The sequence below is a fragment of the Adiantum capillus-veneris genome, chromosome 2 (assembly GCF_014529385.1).
Source record: "Adiantum capillus-veneris isolate H3 chromosome 2, ASM1452938v2, whole genome shotgun sequence".
Taxonomy (NCBI): Eukaryota; Viridiplantae; Streptophyta; class Polypodiopsida; order Polypodiales; family Pteridaceae; genus Adiantum; species Adiantum capillus-veneris.
In genome coordinates, this window is record NC_140932.1 from 155255752 (window position 1) to 155275376 (window position 19625).

General features: G+C 47.1%; 1 protein-coding gene across 1 annotated transcript in view; it reads right to left on the bottom strand.

Moving 5' to 3' along the window:
* Positions 1 to 431: 431 nt before the first annotated feature.
* LOC147463901 (Nucleotidylyl transferase superfamily protein) overlaps positions 432 to 19625 on the bottom strand; it is a 102963-nt gene continuing 83769 nt past the window's right edge. Inside the window, exons 10-12 of the mRNA XM_086491829.1 lie at positions 2208 to 2276; positions 1616 to 1726; positions 432 to 1001 (exon numbers count right to left, since the gene is read on the bottom strand). Of these exons, the coding sequence (XP_086347955.1) occupies positions 951 to 1001; positions 1616 to 1726; positions 2208 to 2276 (231 nt within the window). The 3' untranslated portion in view covers positions 432 to 950. The remainder of the gene's footprint in view (positions 1002 to 1615; positions 1727 to 2207; positions 2277 to 19625) is intronic.

The following is a 19625-nucleotide window of genomic DNA, read 5'->3' on the forward strand; positions in this document are numbered from 1 at the left end:
ATGTCACCACTTGCGGAAGGCTTTGTGTTTACTTGAGCAAGCACCTCGTACCGCTTACAATGTATATTTTATAAGCTCCTTAAGTATACATTGTAAGCCTAGCTTGTGAAGTATACATTATAAGCCTAGCTTAACACGTATACATTGCGGAAGGCTTCGTGGTTTTCCATGTAGCCCAATAATTGAAAGTACACTTTTGTATGAAAAGTTGGGGATGATTTGATTATGCTTTTGTTCTTGAGGTTGACGATATGCTCTTGATTGGATCGTGGGCTAAAAATGGAGACAAAGGTCCCGAGATGATTCAAGCTTGAAATAGGCACAAAGGCAACTCGTTCTTTGTATGCAAAAAAAAAAAGTCGCAACTTTCATCCGTACTTCCAACAGTTAGTGCCTTGGAGACATATCAGACACTTACCTTGAAAAGAATCCTCAGAAAGAGTTCAGCTCAATACTTAATGAACCGGTCAAGGGAGCCGGTCAATGAACTCAGAAATTCAAAATAGATTTTCAAGAGGCCAAACCCTCAACGACACAGCACATCTAAACCACAAAGTTTCAATTTTATGGGCTGAACCATGAAACATTGGAGAGGCATACCCTGTTACAAAAAGGAAAGGGAATGGCATGTGAAGCGAGAGATATCGAACTTTGCACGTGTAGGACCCGTCATTTTTTATCTCTTATGCATAACCATGCATGAGGTCCCACATATGGAATTTTGCACTTAGTGCAAAGAGCAAAATTGCTTAGCTTCTGGGACACACTAAACCACAATGATGTTACCCTACCACCCTACTCCTAAGATCTCCTGTGCTGGGACAAAAGCTAAACTGACTGACGCATCTGCTGAATATTGAACAATAGAAGTGGAGGAAGCAATTACACTTCCATCAATGGCATAAAAATTGAGCCAGAGTTGATGACCTCTTCAATCAGTCCAAGTTTTCTCAGCTGAACATTTGTGGCAACGGCCTTACTGCCATGAAGGCATCAACCATCTGCAAACCCAAATAACATCATCTGACAGTAATCTAAAGTAGGCTGTAAAATATCAGTGTGACAACACACCGTAGTGCATTCAGCTCATATCTTTGAAAAGAAACATAAACTTGGAAAAAAGCATGCATTTACCTGCTAGCTGCTAATGCAGGAGATAAAAGACAATCTGCACCCTAACTTCTAAGATGGAGTTTTGTGTGAGATAAACAGTGCATGTAGGTGGAGTCAGAGACTGCCGAGAGCTTGGAATAAGATAGATGTAAGGCTTATCTTGGAGACGAGTACCATAGGTGTAAGGCTATGTACGATAGTCATATGGAACAAGACATGGGAATGGGGGACCGTATGATGTACCATTCCCTTTGACTACTTCATCACATGGAATGGGGAATAGAACGGGAAATGGGAACAAAAAACGGGTACCGTAGACCCACAAATGATCATTTCCTGTGACTATGGATCATTCAAGGCTATGTAGGTTTAATTTTTCCTTCCAGCACTTCTTATGTGGATTACATTGGCAACTAATGAACCTTCAATATCAAGTATCAGTACACAACACCATGATAACTTGAGAGCATGCAAACGTGCATATAAAGCAAAAAGTTGATACCTCATCTGTAACAGCAGCACGAGCTTTTTTATGCCGGTCAACCATCCCAGAAAGAACTTCAATAAGACGTCCTTTAACCTCCCCAGTTAGCATTCTACCAGTACCATACTCCTGTAAAAATGAGAAAGATGTCTTGAACATGAACATTCTGACAGTCCATGAAGCACAAACATTCAATACACCTTTGTTTTTTTGGAGGAAGGAGGAGCTGTATTCTGTAAGAGGTACTACAGGCTTAAGGAAATCCAATGTGTAGGAGATATATATACACCAAGGGGTCATATGCAAAGAGTGCAATACATCAAGGGGTATATGTGCATTGTGAACCATCGAGGCGTGTGTAATGCCAATTGATATTGTCACCCCTCTTGTCTCCATCAGTTGTGTAGGACTCTAGTTTCATTTGTAGTGTCACAAAACTTAGGAGACAGACAAAACAGTACCTAACCTCTTGTTAGAGGCACCTTAGAGAAGAGGCTACACAAGAAGAGGCAAGTGTTGTAGGAAAAACACAGTGAGCCATTCTCTAAGATGACTCCCGATTCCCTAACATAGAAAAGGACGACACTAGACAATACTTCTGAAGAATTACCTGTTTAATCTGAGCAAGTTCTTCATCACCCTCAAGAAAAAAGGTAAGATATTTTACTGGAACATCCACCTGTAGTCAAAAGGAAAGTAAAAAGTGACAAAGATTGTGAGAGAAGCTGCAAACTTGCTAACATAATGTCCAACATGATAACAAAAGATGCAACAGCAACAAAATTGCCAAGGACTTTGAAAGAACACCCAGACACACCAAAAATCCTCACCTCTATAGCTCAGAGCACTTCATCATTTCCCTTCTCTTGTAGAGAACACTCAGACCCAGACTCTCAATCCCAATTGCAAGAGGAAGAGCATCAAACATAACATGATCGAACATATATCAGAATGAACCACAAGAAGTTTTGAGAGAGAGAAATCACACTCAAGACTCAACAGACAAGTATTGCGACCATATCACAAAGTAATGCTATTATGTAGACACATGTGGGTCATCTGTACCCTTCATAAGAGAAAAACCAAAACTCTCGGTTTCCATACAAGCTCGCATACTTCCAACAGTGGAGATGGTAGGCTGCACAAGCCACAACTGCCCTCTTCACTCTCCTTAGTGAAGCCTCTTAGCACTCCTCCGCTATCTACTCTTCTGCAACTCCAAAAACACTCTCCTTCTCTCATACTACATTCTACTTTCTTTAGACTCTTTAAATGCCAGTCACTCGGGGGCCCTTGTTGAAACTAATTTCTATTGACCACTCGTAAGCTGCCAGAGAAGCTGGTGTTAAGACTGGGGCTCCCAACTCCCAAGCTTGCCAGCGATCACCAAGACAAGAGTCTTTGCCCCTACCATGTAAGGGGGTGCCCTCAGAAGAGCAACACCCAACACCCACAGCACCTCTAACAGCAGCTGCCCAAGGCCAAAAGCGCAGGCCCGACACCTGCCGTGTGAACTACCCACCATATCCACCAACTCTCCAAGCTCAAGAACACAACCCCTATGCATCCAGTTGGTATATTATTATTGCCTAACCCCTACGCATCTGCTTAACACATGAACCCACATGTAAGTTTACATCTTTCACGATCAAAGAAAATTAACAACCGCAAGACCTTAGCAGCTTGCAAGAGTTTATTAAGTCCGCAACAGCTCGCCAGGGCTTGTAGCAGGCTACAGTGTCACTTTCACAAGACACACAGTTTGTACAGTTGGTCTTGTCTGGTTCACACTGGATGGACTCTCTAGGCAGGGCAATGACACGTGGCAGGGATATGGACGGTAGTCTAGTGGACATCGTGGCCAGGTCACCACCAGTTTGGGATAGACTTAGATGGCTGACATTTATGAGCCGTTGGTGGCTCTTTATGATTGTACATGTGAGTAGTAGCTGTGGGGTCAGGATTATCATCTTCTTTATATATGGTCCAACGTCGTCGTCTAGGGTAGCGGCCCATACACACAGCACGTCTGCACCATCCCTACCCGTCTGAGCCTCGACACCCCCATTGTACCTGTGAGTTCTGGGCTGAAACTGAGTGTGCTGCCACGCCAGAGTCTGTATCGGTTCTTTGAGATAGTCGAGTCCTTATGATGTTCTGGTCTGCTATTGTGTCTCTGTGTTGATTAGCTGTTATCTATTGTTTCCTTTGTTTTCCTTCTGTTTTGAGTGAGATGTCACGCACATTGCACTGAGGAGCACTCACTGTAGAGAGCGCGACACACTGTCCGCGCTACAGGTGCTCTCATTTTTTGCACGTCCGATGGGACCTCAACTGAAGTCTCACTCTCTGTTGAGGTGCAAATCGAGGAACTAGCTGGGTTTTACCTAGCCTCGCCTACGTCGCCTTGCCCAGTGCACCTGCTGGTCTGGTCCTCTCTAGCCCTGGTCCAACCAAGCTCTCGTCCTGGTCTCTCTCGCCCCGGTCCAACAAAACTCTCGTCCTTGTCCAGTCCTTCCTGTCCCTAGTCTAGTCCTTCCTCGTCTTGGTCCAGTGAGGCGGTCTAGTCACTTGCCTGGTCTAGTAGAGTCTAGACCTGTGTTCAACCAGTTAAAGGTCTTCTTGCCCAAAGCTTGGTTGGGTTTGTGGTCACTGCATGACACATACAAGGGGTTCATTAGAGCGTCAAAGCACACTACTGAGTCCTCTAAAGCACTACAAGAGAAGACGTCAACCCTTGGTACGTAGTCGAAGTCCACCAACTTCATCACCTGACACCCATACCTCCACATACAGCTCCATCCGGTTCAACATCTTCCAGGTCACCTTCCCCAGTAAAGCTCTCTCTCATTTTGTTACAACAAGCTATTGAGCAACGGGCTCCTGAGCAAGCGGCCATGGAGGCGTTATCCAATGTTTTGGCCAAGGTAGACATCAGTTTCCTACTTTCAAGGGACTTTCCTCAGAAGATGCAGACGACCATGCAAGGAGGTTTGTATCTATTTGTAGAGGTCGTGGTCTTAATAGAGAAGATGCTTATTTGGTACTCTTTCCATCTACCTTGGATGGCTTAGCAGACAAGTGGTACAGCCAGTTTACAAAGAACCATTTTGCAACTTGGGCAGCTTTAGACAACAGTTCTGTGCAGCATTCAGGCCAGGTGACTACCAGGAAAAGGTTTTGGATGAGTTGGCCAACATGGTGCTCCAGCCAGAGGAGACTTTTGCAAAACTCATGACTAAAACCAAGTCTCTGGTTGCCAAGCTTCCTCAGCAACCAGGGGAATTTATGGTTAAGAAGTGGGTGGAGAAGGCTCTTCCCAAACTTCCCAACAAAAACTCCGAGAGAGTCTCCGACCTGACGCCACTCTAGAGGAGTTTGTCACGGCTGCTACTAGGATAGAGGGAGCTAGGAAGCTGTTCACAAACTCCCCTCAAGTAGAGACCCCCTCAGTATTTTCGGAAAGTCCTTCTGATCCGTTACCTTCTTTACGCAGGGAACTGGAAGCCCTAAAGTTACAGCGTGCTCTTCAAGAGGAGAAATCAATCTCTCTCAGACAGGAGAAGCCCCCACATCACGACGCTTTGGATCAAATCAAGAGAGAGCTAGAAGAGCTTAGGTCCAGCAGGAGACTAAGGCTATGGTATGGTGCAGCTCGTGTCGCTCTCCAGGACACCCTCCACAGGACTGTCCCCTTCGTGCTTATTGCCATTTCTGCGAAAAGTCTAGGCATGAAGACAAGGATTGCTACTATATCAAGGGATTGCGGCAAATACAACAAAGTCTAGGTCCTTCTCTCCAACAAGGGCTAGCTCCAACATCCAATATGGTTTCCCTCTATGGCCATCAAATTTACCTGCCACCTTTGCTCAATACCCCTACTGTCTAAGGTATGTCAAGTACGTTTCCGTCTCAAATTTTTTAAACCCATGCTCCTTCCCCTCACAACTTCTACACCTCAGCCTCCAACTCCATGCAACAACAAGAGCAGAGACCCACCTCGTCCCCCGTTTCGTCCGTCTAATAGGCCCATCTTATGCTACAGATGTGGAGAATATGGGCATTACCAAAGTAAGTGTCCTTTACCTGAAGGGTCTCCTCCTTGCTGACATTGTCCCGAGTCTAAGGACCACTACAGTAAGGATTGTCCCAAGCAAAGGGCATCCTCATCTTCAGACCCAACTCAGACCCAAGAAGAATTCACATTCCCGAAGATCAATCTGATCGCAGTGAACACCACCCATCAACCATCACCTGCTACTCCTACACTTTGGCCACAACAAGTGGAGATCATGCTCCTCGCAAGATCAATCTTAGAGTTGAAGATGTCTAGGGCAAGAATATTCTAACCAATTTCTAGGGGATGGATTTCACTACTGATAAGCTAAGGTCTCTTGTTCGGAGGAGCCCGTTGGCGTTCTCACTTGGGCACAAAGAGCAGCTCTTGGTCTCAGCTTGCCAACAGGTCCATCTCGTCCATCTCCATTTCCACAACCTGACCAAACTTACGAGCCCTTCATTGGTGCTAAGCGTAGGCCAGTCTCTATGCTTCCGGACATTGATGGAGCCTTCTTAGAAGCAATGGCTGGCTTGGAACAGGTCAGAGTTCTAGAGGAAGCCCAATTTAAAGGAGCTAAGCCCACAGCAGGAGCAATCTTGAAGAACGCCTTTCAACAAGTGTCCCGTTATGAGATGCTCCGGCTAGATGCAACCCTCAGAAGTGACACCCTCTCAGTCATTCAGTCTCTGTACCCGAGTGCAGGGCCTAGTGGCTACATCTCCCTATACAGCCTTTAGAGTCTTACATGATTTCTTATCCAGCTGCTCCCCTCACCGACTACAAAAGTCCTCGTCTCACTCTGTCTATTCTTGGGAATCAATTCTCAGGCGTCATAGTGGATGGTGGATCTGAAAACAATCTGATGCCAAAGCTTACTATGTTGGCTTTAGGTCTGCAGCCTACCCGCCCTGCTCCATTCACTGTTACAATGGCGGACCAAAGGACAGTCTATCCAGTGGGCATAATAGATAAGGTGCCTCTGAAGGTACAAGACTTCCCCAGGTGGAGGGAGGATTTCCTTTACTTATTGGTAGACCATGGTTGCGGCATACTAAGGCACTTCATGATTGGGGAAACGACGCCATGTGGATACATACTCCTAGCTCCCCCATGCAACCAATTCGACTCGAAGGAGGTATGGATCCATTGGTGCATCACAGCTCATTGTCAGTACAGTTCAACCCCGACCCCGAGCAGCCTACCCCACCTAACAGGTCTGACGAAGACCTGCTGCAGTGGTTGAAGCTGCTACATCGATGCCGTGCTATGTGGTCTCTATTCAAGCCTCACTTGTGCCGTAACACTCTCTCTCCCGGCTCCTCAGGCTGACACCAGTGACCCAAGCCCTACCACAAAAAGTGTGTCAGTCAAAGAAGCAAGTGTGTTAGTCCCCGATGACCATGATTCAAGTGTTCCTCTGATGGAAGCCATCGGCCTTGGAGAACCTATAACACATCACCCAAGGGGGAAGCAATCTCCTTTGTATGAGCTCGCCAACGTTCCACCTCTTCCTCTAACATCTCTTGGGTCTGACGCCCCGCCCACTCAAAAGCACTCTGCTATGTCTGTGTCTGAAGATTTACCCTTTGAGGAGCTTCCACCAGGATGGTTACAAGAGGAGTATGCGGAGTTTCCAATTGATCAAACACCAGCCCATGATGTCTCGAAGCTCCAAGAGGCAGCTCACTTTTCATCTTCCGAGGCACCCTTTCCAGTTACAGCTGTTGACCCGGTCAAAGAAGTCAACCTGGGCGACCCTGACAACCCTCAGCACGTCCTCTTAGCAGCTTGGTTATGGGAGCATCCCGCGTTACTCGATCAGGTAGTTTCCTTTATACACTCTTTTAAAGATGTTTTTGCTTGGTCATACAAGGATTTGGAAGGGATCCCACCAGAATTGGGTGTCCATACTATCCCTCTTGTTGAAGGGGCTAAAGCCTGTTAGAGGCCGAGCTTACAAGCTCAACCCAAAGTATGCAGAGGCTGTCAAGTTAGAGCTCGAAAAAATGCAAGAGGCGGGGATCATTGTACCTATGGAGCACTCTGAGTGGTTGTAACCCATGGTGATAGCGCCTAAGAAGCAGTCCAATAAAATCCGTGTGTGCGTAGATTACCGCGCTATGAACAAGGTAACTATCGCAGAAGGTTTTCCTACACCTTTCACGGAGCGTGTGCTCGAAGATGTAGCAGGGCATGTATTGCACAATTTCATGCATAGGTTCAGTGGATACAATTAGTTGGGCATCCATCCAGGTGATCAGATTAAAACGACTTTCATGACTCCCTAGGGTATTTTTAGCTACACTAGAATGTCGTTTGGGTTGAAAAACGCTCCACCTTCCTTCAATCAAGCAGTATATCTCATATTCTGTCCTTTACTTACGGATCATCTTCGCATCTTCATGGACAATTTTTCGACCTTCTCAAGTGCTCAATGTTCAACCCCAGTGGAAAATATAGAGGAGCACCTCGCTCGGCTCTCTGCTATCTTCCTCAAGTGCAGAGAGGCACGCCTAAATCTCAATCCTAACAAATGTCATTTTTTGGTCACTGAGGGCACACTTCTAGGCCACGTGGTATCTGCCAAAGGTTTAACGCCTGACCCAAAGAAGATCGTGGCATCTTGAAGTTACCACCTCCCATCAACCCGAAAGGTGTTCAGAGCTTTGTAGGCCACACAGGCTATCATCGCAGGTTTATACAAATGTATGCACAGTTGGCTCAACCATTGACCCGACTCACTAGTGCTACTGTACCCTTCCAATGGTCAAAACCTAAGGCTGAAGCATTTGCATACGTCAGAAAACGCCTCACTGAAGCACCTATTCTAGTGGCTCCAGATTGGTCTCTCCCTTTTCATGTGCATACTGATGCCAGCCAACTGGCTGTGGATGTTGTGCTGACTCAACATAGTAAGGAGTACAACTTGGATCACCCTGTTCACTATGCAAGTCGCCTGCTAACCAAAGCAAAGCGCAACTATAGAACCACACAAACGGAAGGTTTGGCTATTGTGTATGCTTTACAAAAATTTTGCCATTATTTATTAGGAGTCCACTTCACAGTTATTACTGATCACCATGCCCTGCATTATCTACTTAATAAGCCGCAAGTTGCAGGTCAAGTATGGCGATGGCTACTCTTATTTCAAGAGTTTGATTTCAAAGTGGTACTCAGGCCCGGCAAACATCATGTCCTTGCTGACCACCTCTCTCACATTCACACAGGTGAAGAAGCAACAAGGGTTGCAAATGACTTTCCAGATAGTAGTCTCTTTAAGGTGGATACCACTCCGGAATGGTACGGCGATGTATTGCATTTGCTATCTACTGGTCTGTACCCTGATAGTGCGTCTCCACTGCAAAAGCGAAGATTGCTTTTAAAATCGAGGCCATTCACTCTAATTGGAGGCCAGTTCTACAAATCTGGACCTGATGGTGTTCTGAGACGGTGTGTCTCCCCCCACAGTGGTCCCATTGGTGGCCATTACCCTGGTCACATCACCGCCTAGAAGATTCTACAAAGTGGTCTATGGAAGCCAGCTCTACAAATCTGGACCTGATGGTGTTCTGAGACAGTGTGTCTCCCCCCACAGTGGTCCCACTGGTGGCCATTACCCTCGTCACATCACCGCCTAGAAGATTCTACAGAGTGGTCTATGGTGGCCCTACGTTTTCCGGGATGCAATTGCCTATGTGAAAGTATGTGATGTCTGTCAGCGCTGTGGACCTAAACCAACCAAGCAGTCCAACCGTCCTCTGCAGGTCTCTATGGCATGGCTGCCCTTTGAAATGGGGTATAGATTTTGTGGGTGCAATTGCTCCCCCGGCCCCACCAGGTAACCGAAGTATCTGCTGGTGGCTACAGATTATGCAACCAAGTAGGCTGAGGTACTGGCAACAACTGATTGTACTGGCAATACTGTAGCCAAGTTTCTATACGAAAATATTTTGTGCAAGTTTGGCTGTCCCCTAGAGATCACCAGTGATAGGGGCAGTCACTTTGTTAATGAATTGATTTCAACTTTGCTCGCCAACTACAAGATTTTTCACCGTAAGTCTTGTTCCTATTTCCCTAGAGCAAATGGACAGGCAAAGAGTACTAATAAGGTGAGTACTAATAAGGTTCTGATAGCCCTTCTGCGGAAAGCATGTCATCTACATCCGGCGTCTTGGGCTCAAGCTATCCACGGCACTCTTTAGGCTTACCGCACTTCTTTCAAAGTCACGACCAACCACACCCCTTTTCAGTTAGCCTTCGGGTTGGAAGCAATAGCACCCTTTGAATTCAACTCAGGATCTCCACGGGTAGGCAATCTCCGTGCCAATGTTGGTTTGGGGTTTGCCTCTGTATCTCGTCTCGCCCTAATGGAAGAAAGCCACCGTTTGGCTTCTCAGGCTCTTGAAGTAGAGCAACTTCGTAGCAAGGCATGGCATAATCACCATCTCATAAAGCCAAAAATTGTGCAAGGATCATTGGTGCTACTGTATCAAGCTCGATATCAAAAAAAATCAAAGAAGTTGGTTCCAGCTTAGCAAGGTCCGTTCATGGTACAAGAAATTCTACCATAGGGGGCGGTACAATTAATGACTCTCGAAGGTGCTTTCTATCGCTAGTAAATGGCTCCAGAATTAAATGCTACTACCCTTCACCATAATCCATGTTCAAGTTCTTAGTGCTTTCCATCCTGTTAGCCCACTTCTATCATATGCTGTTCCCATTCTTTCTTTAACTTCATCTCAGAGGCACTTCTCAATAGTTTCTTGGTTTACATCTGTCTGCTTATGACTGTCCTCTTCTTGTCTTCTTCTGTCCCCGAGAGTTTCTATGAATCCTGCTCTTTGTCAAATCAATGACGTGTACTCTTTCAATCAGTGTGTGTACTCTTTATAGTTACATTTTGCGTGGGTTGATTGCCTTGTCTATTTATAAAGTTACTGCGTCTCGATCTGTCCATATTTATTTGGGTATTTCTCTCTTCTCATGGAGCTTTCTCTAGGTTTTCTCATCTTAACCGCATTGTTGCTTTCCCTCTTTGGTGTCCCTTCTAAATAGAATATGCTAGTAGAAGTTGTCGTATCACTCTGTCTTTTCCCATTCATTACACGTGGAATTCAAGAACTGTTGTACATCAGAGTGGATGACCTGATAAGGGGCTGCGTTTGAGGCGCCATAGCCAGCCTTTGAGTATTATTCTGGCATTCCTGCCTGGTTATCCCAAGAGGAGGGGGCTTGGCCTATGCTTCAAGTTCCTCAAAGGAGTTCTAAGGCACAGAATGTCATAATTCTGTCTCGACTAGAGCTAGCCCTCCCTATCTTTCCTCCTCTAGCCCCCTCGCCCCTACCCACCCAATTTCCCCCCCTCGCCTCTATCTAATCCCCCTCGTCCCTACTCACAACATCTCCCCTCTCGCCCCTATCTAATTCCCCCCTCGCCCCTATCTAATCCCCACTCGCCCCTACTCCCAGCATCTCCCCTCGCCCCTATCTAATCCCACTGGCCCCTACTCACAACATCTCCCCTCTCGCCCCTATCTAATTCCCCCCTCGCCCCTATCTAATTTCCCCTTGCCCCTACTCACCCAATCTCCCCCTCTCGCCCCTATCTAATTCCCCCTCGTCCCTACTCACCGAATCTCCCCCTCTCGCCCCTATCTAATTTCCCCTTGCCGCTACTCACCCAATCTCCCCCCCTCGCCCCTACTCACCCAATCTCTCCCTCTCGCCCCTACCCTCAATTCCCTCGCCCCTCACCACCCCTCCCTCGTCCCCTCTCTACTCTCGCCCCTCTCTAATACCCCTCGCCCCTACCCTAATCCCCCTCACCTCTACCCTCATCCCCTCTCTGCTCTCGCCGCTACCCTAACCCCACCCCCTCGCCCCTCCCTACAGTCTATCGCCCACCCTCTTCCTCCCTGCCTGCAGCTCCCATGTTGGCTTGGGTCATTAGCATACATGTTAGCCCCATGGATGTTGATACGGAAATGCAACGTAAAAGCTCTAAAGCAAAAGGAAAAGCTATTGAACAGACGAGGGATCTACCTGGGAAACTAAAGAAAAAGAGGGCGAGAGTGGTGAAGGACACAGTAGAATCTCTAATATCACTACCAGTATCTGAAAGCCAGCAGCTTCGAGTGAAGCAACCTGTTCGACGTTCCTCGCATACTCCCGCTACTTGTTCGATGGTAAGTTCAGGCGCTGTAGATCACACTATGCATGTCACAGTTGTGGCTTCTACAGTGTGTGTCCCTCCCTCTATTGCTGCTATTTTTACTCCTACCACAGTGACTAGCTCCCAAGCCGCAGTTGGAATTGCTTCTTCTCCTATGCCTAGTCCTGCTGCAGCCACTCCAACCGTCTCTACTCCACCAGACAAGCATGTTCCCAATCCACCACGAGCAGTGTCACATGCCACCGCAGTGCCACCAGCAGTGCCACTTGCCAGCCCTCTCCCACCTGACACTGTTACGGGATCTTCCACAGTGTCGGACTCTACATCACTTTTTCGCCTATCTGAGGATATATTACAAGAGTCCAAGCAGGCCATTGCTGTTGAGCTTAGCGCAGAGCGGTTGGCAGCTACACACCAGCGTCACGCAGCTATGGAGGGATCTCTGCGAGTCGCTGAGAGCGCCATCGCCGATCGGGATGCTACTATTTTCGCACTACAACAGGCCTTGAAGTTAAAGTCTCAAATGATTAATGACCTTCAAGCTCAAGTACAAGGATTTAGAGAACTGCTTTTACATGAAAATAGGGCAACCCAACCTACGATGATGGATGTGGGGTATGGATGGACTGGAGCAGGTACACCAGTGCACTATGCGGCAACAGGTCCTTCTCAGCAATTTATACGACTCCACCTACAGTCTCCAGTTTAGTACTACAATCAACTGTATCCTCAGGGGTTACCATTGCCTCAGACGCAGAACGTTCCTTGCTGCGACGATATTGCTGGTGCACACCGACGTGGTTGTGTTACTCGACGTCCTCAGTACACTACAGGACAGGTGCTACCCTTTGCCCAGCAGCAGATGGCTGGCCCCTTCCTGGGCGGCCCAGTTACGGATAGGAGAGTATCACCAACGTGTGACTACTATCTATCCTTTTTGTTGATTTCTTTCTTAATATCTATTTACTTTCACTTTTTGGAAACACCCCTCGGGAAATCTAACTGCCCTGCATTGCATAGCTAGTGTGGAACTGTCCAGAGGGAGTCCAGGCCTCAGGGCAAGAGAGCACTAAAGTTGGACAAGGACTATGGTTAGCCAAGTGGGGTCATTGACTAGCCATACTGGAATCCTTTGTTACAGAGGCTACATTTCAGTTCTGGGTGTGGCTGCAGTGTACAAAGAGGGTCGGATGACCTAGAAAGATACAATGGCAGCATCTCCTAAAATTTAGGGAATTGCTATTTTGGGACCTAAAAATGTGTTTGCGTCATTACCTCCGGAATGACAAGGAGAACATTTTCTTACTCTGCCCTGAAGTCCACTGGGCAACCGGTTGGGAGATTTTTAGGCAGCAACCCCGAAACGGGAAAATGCTTGTAAATGTGCCAAGTGGCACCTTTTGGTGCACTTTCCTCATGCAACAAGAAGTGGCGCTGAATTTTAAGCTGGGAGAGGCTCATTTTCAGATTTTGTCACAGGTTAAGAGCTATGGAGTGCTTGCTTTCCCTCTTATGCACAGTGCGGTGCCAGGAGTGATGCCCTGCACGCTACGCACTGCCCTCTCTCTCCCCTTTGGTAGTATGTTATGCCCCACTAGTGGGCTCTTCATTTGACCAATGTATAGTTGTGTGGGTTCATGCGCGATTGCCGAGGCAAGAGCCTCTTGCACAGGTACTAGATTAGCTAGCGGCTAATCCCCCGCAGGTACAGGTGATTCGGAGAGGTTTCACGCTCGAAATCTCGTCCGATTCATAGGGCAAGTAGCCCTAATGGTGCGGGAGCTCGAGGACTTGCTACGGATGCGATCGGCACGCGAAACGGAGCCCGAAACAGTAAATTACAGCCTGCTGTGTATTTTTGCAGGTTTAGGGTTTTGGCCCTAAACGAACCCTAATACCCCTAGGAGGTTCGGGGACGCGAGGGGACTGTTGTACAGGTGATCTGGCACATTTTCGAGGCTGAAAACAGAGAATTCAGCGTGCAGATTCTCGCCAGGTTTTGCAAAGTGCCCGTATGCGTCGGGAAAGTCAGTTAATGTGTGGGAATACTGACTGTGAAGGGTCCTAGTACAATTATGCTGCCGAAATCGGGCCAGAACAGTTGAAATTCAGCCAAGTATGTGCGGGGCAGCTTGTAGGGATCCACAGCGTTTATTCCCTCTTTTGAACAACAAAGAAATACCGAAAGGGGCGCCTAAGTTAGGGGCCAATCTGGTGTCGGTCTACTCATACAGGTGCAATCTAGCAGCCTGTATCCCTCTCCCCTTTGTTGTCTCTTGAAAGTACAGGTAAAGTGGACGACAAATTAAATGGGTGAAAGCTAAATCAAGGTTTGAAGTAAAGTCTACCGCCCTTTTTGGATTGAACAGGCCGGTTTCATGGTTCCATCGACGGGATTAAATCACTTTTTCCCATAGAAGTGAGTCTTGGTCAGATTGGGCTTGAAGACACGGGGGATCATAGACCAGACACAGGGAATTGTAATTATGGCTGACAGACCAGATGATGTGACCGAAGATGTTTCCTCTTCACAGGGTCAACAGACACATGAAGTGGGTGAGTCCTCAAGACCACCACAGACGGATGATGATATATTCAGGACCCAGTTGGCTACTGTTGTGGCTATGTTCACACAAGTAATGCAGAATCCGAGGTTTTTAGCCTTTCTGCAACCTCCTATTCCGTCTCAGCAAGTTGGGTCACTGGATCATATTCAAAAGCCTGTTAAGGCTCCAGCACAGGTGATTCATACTGTACAGTCAATGGAAACACCTGTACACTTGACGGAGAACATGCAGTCTCCACAACCTCTGCCTAAGGTGCAAGAACAGGTGGCTGAGATGCCAGTCTTTCAAGCTGTACCAGTTCAGCCCGCCACCTTTCAGCAGCCTATAGCTGGTTCTAATGGGTAGGGAAGCAACCTACAGGCTATGCAACAGGTCTTCCCACCACCTTCAATACACCCTGGCTATTTTGGAGGTGGATCAGTATTCCAGAGCATGGCTGGTCATGCACCTGGAAATCAGTTTTACACGCCAGGAACAGTGTTCGGGCGTGCTCAAACGATGATGCCTAACCCCATGTATGGTGTCACGCGCATGCTACCAAAGTTTCAGAGCACTTAGGGCCAATTTAGGATGCCACAGGCAAATTTTGGTATGGCTGGAATTACAAATCAGCAGCCAAATATGGCGTTTCCAGGTCAACTTAATTGCGGTCAGGGAACACAAATGAACCCTAACAGTGTTCCCATGTTTCAGTCACTTCCATATGACAATTTAACGCCGCTAGAGAGGCCAACTCCGTACAAAGAAGGTGGCAAAGGTGTGTCTTTCACAACCTTTACAGGGTTTGATGACAGGAAGAAGGCTCTCTCATTCCTCCAGCAGTTTGACAAGGCCTATGCAGGGGGAAACTTTACAGAGGCTTCAAAGGTCCGCAAGGCAACCACTTTCTTGACAGGGAATGTGGGACAATGGTGGACAACTTTATTGCTTCAAGGGCAAGCTCCGTCCACATGGATTTACTTCAAGCAGATTTTTGTAGCAACATGGTTATCTGATGACTTTGAAGCAGATATCATGACAGAATGGCACCAGCTTAATGCTGCCACTTGCAGAAATCTGGATGATTACAATCGGAAGTTTTGGAAAGCTCTACTTCCAGTAACTTCCTATAGGTTTGTGCCATTGACAGAACAGATTGAAAAATACTGTTGTGGCCTTCCTAAGGGATTGAGAAAGTACTGTACGAAGACAAAAGTCACTACTTTGACGCAGCTCATCGAGGTAGCAAACACTGGCAATGGTTTGCTTAAGGGAGAAGATTGTGAATTTAACACTGGCGTCAAAGCAGGATCAGGCAAGAAAAATTCAGCCAAGAAGCACGTTCCCAATGAGGCTCCTAAAGGGACTCAGGAGTCAGCCAACGCAGGGAAGGATAAAGCTACAGCTGAATCAGAAAAGGGACCAGCAAAGAAATGGAAAAGACGTTTTCCTCGCAAGTCGGAAGAGCAAAAGAAGGTCCTGAGGTCAGAGAACAAATGCTTCATCTGTGAGCAGCCTGGCCACATTGCTTACAACTGTCCTACAAAGAAAAGGCCAGCTGATTCTGAAGACAAGGAGGACAGGAAAGGAAAGAAGCCCATGGCTGGTCTAGTGCCAGATATGGTGGGCGACAAGCCAAATTCAGATGCAAGTGAGCTTTGCAGAGCATGGGGAAAGGTCAGGGATCAAACACTGCTAATCTTCTTTGATCCAGGTGCCAAAGCCAACTTCATTTCCCCAGAATTGGCTTCAAAGTTGGGAATCAGACCTGAAGAGATGGGCTATACAACAGAGGCAGGTTTGGCATGTCCTGGCCATACAGAGGCTGTGACACCCATCATTGGAAAGTTGCGTCTACATATCCAGTTCAATGTAGATGCTGAAGAATTTTACATCATTCCACTCGACGGATGTGATGTGTTGTTAGGTATTCCTTGGTTGTTTCGTGTACAAGGAATCATGGATGCCTAAAACAAAAAGATCACTGTACAGAGCAGGGGAAAGACTCACATTCTGGATGTAAAGCTTAAAGGGGAGTCTATTCCCACTGTATCAGCTTCTGCTATTACTTCTGTAATGAAAAAGCATCTTCTTGCGTACTTGGTTTTTGCACGTGAAGTGTCAGATTGTGATGAATCAAATTTATCTATGCTAGATAAAGAAAATTCAAACTTTTTACAACAGCATAGTGACTGCTTTTCCGATTCATTACCGTCTCAATTACCGCTAGAGAGACCCGAGGACCATGCGATAGATTTGGTGCCAGGCAGTACCCCACCAAATAAGCCTCCGTACAGGGTTAGTGCGGCTCAGCAGAAAGAGATAATGGGCCAAGTACAGGAGCTGTTAGAAAAGGGGCTGATTCAGCCCAGTTCATCTCCATTCTGTTCTCCAGTGTTGTTGGTGCAGAAGAAGGATGGCTCATGGTGTATGTGCATCGACTACCGTGCACTGAACAAGAATACCATCAAGAATAGGTTCCCTATACCTAGAATTGATGATATTATGGACAAATTAGAAGGAGCAGCTATGTTTAGCAGGATAGATCTAAAGAGTGGGTACCATCACATCTGCATTAGATCAGAGGATGTGCACAAAACTGATTTTAGAACAACGTTTGGCCTTTACGAATTTTTAGTGATGCCCTTTGGTCTCACAAATTCTCCTGCTACGTTCAATACGATGATGGACAGAATTTTCCGTCCACACCAGCAGTTTGTTGGTACATTCTTTGATGACATGATAGTCTACTCAAAGAATGAAGAGGAGCATAGGCATCACTTGGCCATTGTGTTCGAAGAGCTACGCAGTCATAGGTTGCTCATCAATGCAAAGAAAAGTGAATTTTTTCTGGAAGAGACTGGAATCCTTTGTTACAGAGGCTATAGTTCAGTTCTGGGTGTGGCTGCAGTGTACAAAGAGAGTCGGATGACCTAGAAAGATACAATGGCAGCATCTCCTAAAATTTAGGGAACTGGTATTTTGGGACCTGAAAATGTGTTTGCGTCATTACCTCCGGAATGACAAGGAGAACATTTTCTTACTCTGCCGTGAAGTCAACTGGGCAACCGGTTGGGAGATTCTTAGGCGGCAACCCCGAAACGGGAAAATGCTTGTAAATGTGCCAAGTGGCACCTTCTGGTGCACTTTCCTCATGCAACAAGAAGTGGCGCTGAATTTTAAGCTGGGAGAGGCACAGGTTAAGAGCTACGGAGTGCTTACTTTCCCTCTTATGCACAGTGCGGTGCCAGGAGTGATGCCCTGCACACTACGCACTGCCCTCTCTCCCCCCTTTGGCAGTATGTTATGCCCCACTAGTGGGCTCTTTATTTGACCAATGTACCGTTGTGTGGGTTCATGCGCGATTGTCGAGGCAAGAGCCTCTTGCACAGGTACTGGATTAGCTAGCGGCTAATCCCCCGCAGGTACAGGTGATTCGGAGAGGTTTCACGCTCGAAATCTCGTCCGATTCAAAGGGCAAGTAGCCCTACAGGTGCGGGAGCTCGAGGACTTGCTACGGATGCGACCGGCACGCGAAATGGAGCCCGAAACAGTAAATTACAGCCTGCTGTGTATTTTTGCAGGTTTAGGGTTTTGGCCCTAAACGGACCCTAATACCCCCAGGAGGTTCGGGGACGCGAGGGGACCACTGTACAGGTGATCTAGCGCATTTCGGGGCTGAAAACAGAGAATTCAGCGTGCTGCAGATTCTCGCCAGGTTTTGCAAAATGCCCGTATGCGTCGGGAAAGTCAATCAATGCGTGGGAATACTGACTGTGAAGGGTCCTAGTTCAGTTATGCTGCCGAAATCAGGCCGGACCAGTTGAAATTCAGCCAAGTGTGTGCGGGGCAGCTTGTAGGGATCCACAGCGTTTATTCCCTCTTTTGAACAATAAATAAATACCGAAAGGGGCGCCTAAGTTAGGGGCCAATCTGGTGTCGGTCTACTCATACAAGTGCAATCTGGCAGCCTGTATCCCTCTCCCCTTTGTTGTGTCTTGAAAGTACAGATAAAGTGGACGACAAATTAAATGGGTGAAAGCTAAATCAAGGTTTGAAGTAAAGTCTACCGCCCTTTTTGGAAACACCCCTCGGGGAAATCTAATTGCCCTGCATTGCATAGCTAGTGTGAAACTGTCCAGAGAGAGTCCAAGCCTGAGGGCAAGAGAGCACTAAAGTTGGACAAGGACTATGGTTAGCCAAGTGGGGTCATTCACTAGCCATACTGGAATCCTTTGTTACAGAGGCTACATCTCAGTTCAGGGTGTGGCTGCAGTGTACAAAGAGGGTCGGATGACCTAGAAAGATACAATGGCAGCATCTCCTAAAATTTAGGGAACTGTTATTTTGGGACCTAAAAATGTGTGCGTCATTTCCTCCGGAATGACAAGAACATTTTCTTACTCTGCCGTGAAGTCAACTGGGCAACCGGTTGGGAGATTTTTAGGCGGCAACCCCGAATCGGGAAAATGCTTGTAAATGTGCCAAGTGGCACCTTTTGGTGCACTTTCCTCATGCAACAAGAAGTGGCGCTGAATTTTAAGCTGGGAGAGGCTCATTTTCAGTTTTGTCACAGGTTAAGAGTTATGGAGTGGTTGCTTTCACTCTTATGCACAATGCCGTGCCAGGAGTGAGCCTTGCACGCTACGCACTGCCCTCTCTCTCCCCTTTGGCAGTATGTTATGCCCCACTAGTGGGCTCTTCATTTGACCAATGTATAGTTGTGTGGGTTCATGCACGATTGCCGAGGCAAGAGCCTCTTGCACAGGTACTGGATTAGCTGGCAGCTAATCCCCCGCAGGTACAAGTGATTCGGAGAGGTTTCACGCTCAAAATCTCGTCCGATTCAAAGGGTAAGTAGCCCTACAGGTGCGGGAGCTTGAGGACTTGCTACGGATGCGACCGGCACGCAAAACGGAGCCCAAAACAGTAAATTACAGCCTGCTGTGTATTTTTGCAGGTTTAGGGTTTTGACGAGATCTTGGTCCCGGAACAGATTTTGGCACACAAAGAAAGGAAAGTGAAAGGCAAGGTTGCTAGGCGTTACTTGGTAAAGTTCAGAAACTATCCACCAATGGATGCTAAGTGGATGGAAGAAGGTGAACTTGCAGAGTCACCAACTGTGTTATCACTTTACCTTGAAGCCTTCGATTTGCAACCTACCTTGACCCCTTGAGTTTCAAAGCTACATGGATTGCAGTGTGACAATGGCTTCTGAAACAAATGATGTACATGGTATTTAAAGTGAGC